This window comes from Camelina sativa, chromosome 14 (genome assembly GCF_000633955.1).
Source record: "Camelina sativa cultivar DH55 chromosome 14, Cs, whole genome shotgun sequence".
Classification (NCBI taxonomy): Eukaryota; Viridiplantae; Streptophyta; class Magnoliopsida; order Brassicales; family Brassicaceae; genus Camelina; species Camelina sativa.
In genome coordinates, this window is record NC_025698.1 from 12,659,226 (window position 1) to 12,667,797 (window position 8,572).

The 8,572-nt window shown below is 35.3% G+C and overlaps 1 protein-coding gene across 1 annotated transcript in view; it reads left to right on the plus strand.

Moving 5' to 3' along the window:
- LOC104743524 (berberine bridge enzyme-like 6) overlaps positions 1-3,563 on the plus strand; it is a 4,648-nt gene extending 1,085 nt beyond the window's left edge. The window contains exon 2 of the mRNA XM_019235502.1: positions 1,913-3,563. Coding sequence (XP_019091047.1) covers positions 1,913-3,447 — 1,535 coding nt within the window. The 3' untranslated portion in view covers positions 3,448-3,563. The remainder of the gene's footprint in view (positions 1-1,912) is intronic.

The following is an 8,572-nucleotide window of genomic DNA, read 5'->3' on the forward strand; positions in this document are numbered from 1 at the left end:
AAGATTTTTTTTTTTTTTTTAAATACTCCCTACTGTCGTCAAGCAACTCGAAAAAAAACTGTGTTTTGGGAAGTAGTTGTTGTTGCGAACAAAATCATGAAAAATCACTTAAGAACTTGCTCTCTAACCCAGCTCTCAATTTTTACAACTGTCTTTCAGCTTTCTATCACACTAGCACCGCATGCACTGAGCATTTGTGCTCTATCTTTATATAGAGACAAAGACAACTTTAGGAACTTAAACATAAAGTTTTCTAATTAACTCGAGTTAAACCATAGTTTTCTCCTCTGAATTTGCATTAATGCAATAATGCTCATAGATCCAATTTTTTTTTTTTTTTTCAGTTGTAAAGAAAAGAAATATTGTATGGAGTGTGGGCTATCACTTCAAATTTAAGTTTATTTTCTAATACTAAATTAAACTGTAAAAAATGTTGATCACCCTGTTAACCTTGCAGGAATACTATACTAAGAGTATATAGTAGTATAGAGTTTGGATAATATATAAAACAGGGACACATTTTTGACTTTCGAATAAAGGACCTCCCAAAACGTTGAACCCGGCTCTGCTCCTCGATAACTCACCGTTTTGCTCAGTGTACAAACCTAAAACTGTTTCAAAGAAAGCATATGGAAGTAGATGAGTTTTCAAATCTTTTCCTTGGAACCCTCCGGTTCACTATGAGCCTTTCTTTTTTCTATACTCAGTGGAAGTCTTCTTCTTAGAACAAGTCTTTGCTTTGACTTGTTCTTGAATCGACTTTTTCTTAATGCTTTGAATTCAATCTAAATACATATAGCGTGTATAAACGTAAGAAACGGAACATATGACGTATAAACGTACGTAGTTACCACTTGACCATGACTTTTAGTTTAGTGGTTTATGACAATGTCTATGTTTTTTTTTATTTACATTCAACCTGACATTATGTTGTTGTTGGAAAAGAAAAAACTAATAACAAAAACAAACAATCAACGTTTCAGCTATTTGAAAAGTCTATTGCATGTAGTTATTATATAAAGAAACAAAAATGTCTATTTCAAAATTTACGGCTATTTATAAACTCATTAGTAATTTTCAACACACAAACCTTGTCCACTAATAATGAAGTCAAGAGAAAAATTTAGTACAATCATTAATTGTAATTTCTCCGTATCAAAATTGTTGTTGTTTTAGATTTTTACACAAATTAAAAAAAAATAGATAAACGTGTTATTATATTTTTGTTAAATTTTTAATATTTTCTTCGTTTAATAAATCAACGATTAGATTACAATAAAAATTAAGTTTAAAGTAACAATTATTTTTAAAAAGGAAAAAATAATATTTTACATAGAAATCAACGAAATTTAAGAGTACGTAGTTTTCTACAAGATAAGTTTCTTGGAAATACTCACCCTTACGTGTCCATTTATATACTATCGTTTCCAGTCTTTCTCTGTATTCAACTTTCTTCCACTAATGAAATTTGCAATATATAATACTTGAGAATTTAGATAATACAAAGTACAGTTAATCAAAACAATTGTGAAATATACAAAAGGTTTAATTGATGCGACTCAATCCTTAATATAATCATGAAAACCATTCCCAGTCATATACGTTAAAATGTCCATTAGCTTTGGTCAAAATAAACACCTACAAGTGGACAAAAGAAAACTTAAAAGTAAACCTATATGACGAAAGTCGCGAAACAGAAGTCACTTTTAAATAAGTTTTCACTCTACACTTTGATACTATAAAGTTAAATCCTCCTAATAGAAGCGTAGGACTACACAAAAGATTAAAATGAAAGAAGCACTTTTTTTCCTTCTTTTTTCAACCAACAAGCTTTCAAAGAAGTTCAATAGTTGCTCAAAAAGGAAAGGAGCATTTTATGTTTTGTGTGTTGTTCTTATTATTTCGGTTTTAGAAGCACCCGTAACAAAACCAAAATTTGAAAACTTCATCGAATGCCTTGGTAATCGGACTAGTCCGGCGAATCCTATCACAGATGCCATCTTCATCGCCAATAACACCACCACCTTCTTATCTTCTTACGAGTCATACACGAAAAACAAGAGGTTCTCGAGCCCTAACTTAAAAAAACTACTAGCAATCGTAGCGGCGAAACATGTATCTCATGTTCAGGCCACGGTGGTCTGCGCAAAGTCTAGTGGTATCCAGATACGTATACGAAGCGGTGGTCATGACAACGAGGGTTCTTCTTACATGTCTTCTGTGCCATTTGTCATTCTTGACATGCACAATCTAAGGTCAATTAGTGTTGACTTGTCTAGCAAGAAAGCATGGGTTGAAGCTGGTGCGACCTTGGGAGAACTCTACGTAAAGATCAATGAGGCAAGCCAAACCCTAGCGTTCCCGGCTGGCGTTTGCCCTACGGTAGGAGCAGGAGGACACATAAGCGGTGGAGGGTTTGGAAATCTGATGAGAAAATTCGGAGTTACAGTGGATCATGTCATTGATGCTAAATTAATTGATGTCAACGGCAAGCTCTTGAATCGAACTACCATGGGAGAAGATCTCTTTTGGGCGATTCGCGGCGGTGGTTCGAGTTTTGGAGTTATCCTCTCTTGGAAAATCAACCTCGTCGAGGTTCCAAAGATCCTGACAGTGTTTAGAGTTAACAAAACATTGGAACAAGGAGGCACTGATGTTCTCTACAAGTGGCAGCTCGTCGCTAACAAATTTCCTGATAGTCTTTTCATAACAGCATGGCCTCGAACCGTAAGTGGAACAAAACCTGGCGAGAGAACCATCGCGGTTGTATTCTATGCTCAGTTCTTGGGTCCAACAGATAAGCTGATGGAGATAATGAACAACAGCTTCCCTGAATTAGGGCTAAGACGTGAAGAATGTCACGAAATGAGCTGGCTTAACACGACGTTGTTTTGGGCCAACTTCCCGGCGGGTACACCCAAGAGTGTCCTTCTAGATAGGCCTATGACGAATTCAATATCTTTTAAGAGCAAATCGGATTTTGTTAAGAAACCAATCCCCAAAGAAGGACTGGAGAAGCTTTGGAAGACAATGTTTAAATTCAACAATAGTGTCTCGTTGCAATTTAACCCTTACGGTGGAGTGATGGACCGTATTCCAGCGACGGCCACAGCGTTTCCTCACCGGAAAGGAAACTTGTTCAAGATTCAATACTCTACGATGTGGTTGGACGCAAACGCCACAGAGAGTAGCCTAGCTATGATGAAGGAGCTTTTCGAAGTTGCGGAACCGTACGTGTCAAGTAATCCGAGAGAGGCGTTCTTTAATTTCAGAGACATTGATATTGGAAGCAATCCGAGTGGTGAGACAAACGTAGGTAAGGCTAAGATATACGGATACAAGTACTTTTTGGGGAATTTGAAGAGATTGATGCAAGTTAAAGCTAAGTATGATCCTGAGAATTTCTTCAAGAATGAGCAGAGTATTCCTCCTGTTCGTGTAATGTAGTGATTACTAGTCTTTTATCAAGTTATGTGGGCATGTGGTATAGGCTTATATCTATATGTAGTTGTTATGTTTAATAATAATTAATAACTCAATAAAGAAATTGATTAGTATACGTAGGTAACTTCCCGCTTTGGCGAACGTTGTGTGAAAACACAGGAACGAAATTTTTTTTCTCTCTCCCTCGTCTAAACCTAATAGCCGCCGCTCAAAATTTTCTCAGATCTGAAGCCAGAGTGCGGTGGCTCCTCTAGCACCGGCTCTGGTCTCCATGCCTTGTTCCTTTCTTTTTCTGTTTTAGTTTCATTTTAAGTTCTAGGAAGTTTTTTAGCCTTCGATTGGAGTTTCTTTGTAGTTTAACCGGTTTGTGATTTCTGGGTGTTTTGCGGAAGCGGTCGAGCGTTTTAGATTTGGTTGGTTCATGGCTCGTGCGAGGAGGATGGTGCCGGATCCAAGATCGACGGGATTTTAGTCTGTTAAAAAAATCATTTTTTCGCCTGCCCACAACCCAGATCAGTTTCTCGCTTTTGTGCTTCATGTTGCTTTGATGCCGCGTGTTTGGCTAGTGTTTGCTCTGAAGGCATACTTCTCTTTGCCATTGTCTTTTCGCTCTCCGTTATTGCCTGGTTTTAGCTATTAGTTTCTCAATTGGTTCATCTCCGTTTCTAAGAAAAGGTCTTTGTTATGTGAAGTTTATGCTAGGTTCTTTGCTTCAGATCTTTTTGCTCTTAGGTGGAAGTTACTGGTGATGATAACTTCTGTAGATGAGTTTTGTTTTTGTTCCTGATTTCAAAGCTCATCGAGGTTGTTTGGTCTTGCTCCTTGTCTCTGTATTTCCGAATCTGGAGGATGTTGGATTGCTTTTATATGGCTTCTATCTAGGCGCTCCCTTGACGCACCGTTCGTCTCTGCCGCATCTGGAAGTGTTTTATGAGGTTCTGAATTGAGCTTTACTTGTCAGGTTATGAAGTCAGGTTCTTGGTTCCGAGAGATCATCTCTCATTGTGATAGGAGGAGGTTTTTGTGATTGATGTGGTTGCCGTGGGCAGCATTGGTACATTTCATTCGCAGGAACTTCAGAAGAATAGATCGATTTGTTTGTTTAGTCATAGCATTTATCTTTGGTCTTAATGTTATTTGCCTCTGTTCTTAGTTGTTGGGTCCGTTCTCTTTCGTTAAGGGCTTTCAATGCTTCTCTTTTGTATTTCTACTTGACTCCGGGGATTTATCCTTTGTCCGCCGGCCTAGCTTCCCTCGTTTGGGCTTTAGACTTGCAGGATATATCTGTTTTTCGCTGACTAAGTTGTATTCTACAATGTATCATTCCAAGTATTATCAATAACAACAGATGACAAAAAAAAAACGTAGGTAACTTCCTCATGCATGCTCATCACTCTCATTTGAAATTGTAGAAATGTAAATGTTTCTATTTTATTTTAGAGAATATGCAATAGATACTATTGAAACCAAAAGTAATTAAGAAAGTACCATTGATGTGACAGTTGCTCTCTCTCTCTTTATCTACAATTATTCTTATACCCATTACATATATTATTTGTTATTTGTTTAAATATCATGTCATTTTTTAAATCATATATATAAAAGTAAGGTTTTGATCTCTCCTTATTGGTTGATTTTCATTTAATATTTTCTAATTTTTTTATTTTTTAATTGCTCTCCTTTAAACAATATTTAACACTCAATAAACAAATTACATTTAACTCACACATTAAAATAAAATTATAACTGAAAATAAAATAAATTATGCATTAATCATATTTCACCACTCAATTTTATTCAAACACAATAAATTACTATTGTAACTCCATAATTCTAAATGTAACTTCCATCATTTATTATCATATAAATAAGCATTCTCTCAATCTCTCAATTCTCTCATATTGGCATTCTTTTACTATCTCATTTTCACATTCTCTCATTCTCTTCTACAATATCTCAAATCATTTTTCATTTTATTTTTGATTTCTTATTTTTGTTGTATGGGTTGTAAAAAACAAATAAAATATCATTGTAAATTTTTAATGCTAAATTTTAATTTTAGAGACTACATGATAAAAATTTTACATTGTTCTTATTTAAAAAGATTCATCTTCATTATCTAATTTGGATTATTATCTTATAAGTAATCATTCTGTCTTCCTCTCCCACCAATATCAAATGTTGTTATATCTCATATGTGTTGTAAGAGTTTGATTCTATATTTTAATATAGAAAGTATTATATATATATATTTTACATTGTTCTTTTTTTAAAAGATTCATCTCCATTATCTAATTTGGATTATCATCTTATAGTAATCATTCTCTCCTCACCCACCAATATCAAATGTTGTTATATCTCATATGTGGGGAAAACGAGCTATTTCCCCCCAAGAACTATCATATCTCGCTGGATGGAGCCCGAACTTGAGCCACAATCTATATAGCTATGTAAACTATGACCAATCTCTATGTCCCCCCAAATTAAAAGTTCTATACCTATATCCCCATGAAAAAAAAGTTCTATATCTATTTACACCTAGACCTGGTTATGTGACGGTTTACTATTTGCTTAACCGTCTAACGAATAGCCTAAACCAAAATTGACCAGATTAAACCTGATTTCTTGTCAGCCTTGGTCCGGTCTTCTATCGCCTCCTCCTCTTTCGCCGCCCATCGGTGGTTTGATTTCAAATCCAAGAAGAGAAGNATTTTTGATTTCTTATTTTTGTTGTATGGGTTGTAAAAAACAAATAAAATATCATTGTAAATTTTTAATGCTAAATTTTAATTTTAGAGACTACATGATAAAAATTTTACATTGTTCTTATTTAAAAAGATTCATCTTCATTATCTAATTTGGATTATTATCTTATAAGTAATCATTCTGTCTTCCTCTCCCACCAATATCAAATGTTGTTATATCTCATATGTGTTGTAAGAGTTTGATTCTATATTTTAATATAGAAAGTATTATATATATATATTTTACATTGTTCTTTTTTTAAAAGATTCATCTCCATTATCTAATTTGGATTATCATCTTATAGTAATCATTCTCTCCTCACCCACCAATATCAAATGTTGTTATATCTCATATGTGGGGAAAACGAGCTATTTCCCCCCAAGAACTATCATATCTCGCTGGATGGAGCCCGAACTTGAGCCACAATCTATATAGCTATGTAAACTATGACCAATCTCTATGTCCCCCCAAATTAAAAGTTCTATACCTATATCCCCATGAAAAAAAAGTTCTATATCTATTTACACCTAGACCTGGTTATGTGACGGTTTACTATTTGCTTAACCGTCTAACGAATAGCCTAAACCAAAATTGACCAGATTAAACCTGATTTCTTGTCAGCCTTGGTCCGGTCTTCTATCGCCTCCTCCTCTTTCGCCGCCCATCGGTGGTTTGATTTCAAATCCAAGAAGAGAAGAAGAAACGTATCAATATTAATCTCTTCCTCCTCCTCCTCCTCAGGAAGATGCTTTGGATAATGAGATTCTCCTTCTCTCCAATCTTTTCCTCCAGCTGAAGCCATCAGATCCTCTCATCTCGACGCCTACCTCCGCTTACCAACCTCCGATCCACAGACCCATAGGTTCTCCTTCAGAAAAGCTCCCGTCTTCCGCAATGCCGCCGATTGCCCCGCCGCCGACATCGATTCCGGCGTCTGCAACCCTTCCTTGGTCCACGTCGCCATTACTCTCGATTTTGAGTACCTCCGTGGCTCGGTCGCCGCCGTGCACTCGATCCTGAAACACTCCTCGTGTCCCGAGAGCGTCTTCTTCCATTTCCTCGTCTCCGATAGAGCATCGGTGGAACCAGCACGGGCTAGGTGGAGATAACGTGAGAGGAAGCTGTAGAGATCTACATCTAGGTCCGGTTAGCTTGCTTCATTGGTCCGGTAGTGGTAAACCGTGGTTCCGGTTAGATTCCAGACGGCCTTGTCCACTTGATACTCTTTGGGCACCTTATGATTTGTATGGACACTACAACTCACGCTGATGATTGATGATTGATGATCTCTGTTTTACATATTATATAGTCTCTCTCTCTCAGTCTCAGTCTCAGCTGGTAAATTCTCTCATCTCTCTCCTTCATTCACTCGAGAAAAAAGAATTAAATTCTTTCTTCTTTCTCTCCATTTTTTTTTCTTCTGTTAAGATTTTTACAGACTTTTGGAATTTGTTTTCTTCGTCGTCCTCTGTATTCTATGATTGTTCTGTGCATTGAAATAAACAAAAAAAATGAAAAAGAAGAAGATAGGAGATACTGAATTCAGATTTGTTGTACAGACTTTTTTTACCATATGTTTTTATATATATGATTGTGTCATTTTTTTTTTTTTACTTAAAACATTAACTGTCCCATATATATAGTTTATCGTTTGATCCAAATTAGCACAACTGGACCAAGGCTGACAAGAAATCAGGTTTAATCTGGTCAATTTTGGTTTAGGCTATTCGTTAGACGGTTAAGCAAATAGTAAACCGTCACATAACCAGGTCTAGGTGTAAATAGATATAGAACTTTTTTTTCATGGGGATATAGGTGTAGAACTTTTAATTTGGGGGGACATAGAGATTGGTCATAGTTTACATAGCTATATAGATTGTGGCTCAAGTTCGGGCTCCATCCAGCGAGATATGATAGTTCTTGGGGGGAAATAGCTCGTTTCCCCCTCATATGTGTTGTAACTTGTAAGAGTTTGATTCTATATTTTAATTTAGAAAGTATTATATATATTTAACATTGTTTTCAATTTTTATTTTATTTATATAAAAATAAAATATTTCTTTTATATTTCTTGCCTTTCTAATCTATTCATATTTATTTTTTAAATTTGCATAGTTAAATTTAAATTCACATATGTTGGTTTTAACAAAAAAAAATCAACTTTATTTGAGAACTAGATGTTCCTATTCATTTTTAAATGATCAGTGTGTAACATAATATATATAAGCATTTTGTCTTGCAATCACAAGTTTCATTTCCATTGCTTAACTCCATGGTTAAACTATAATATATGTTGTCCTATTTGTAGGAACAACAACATACTTATTTAATATATTTAAAAGAGCAGATGATTAATCGAAATAAACATTTCTCCAAATTTTAT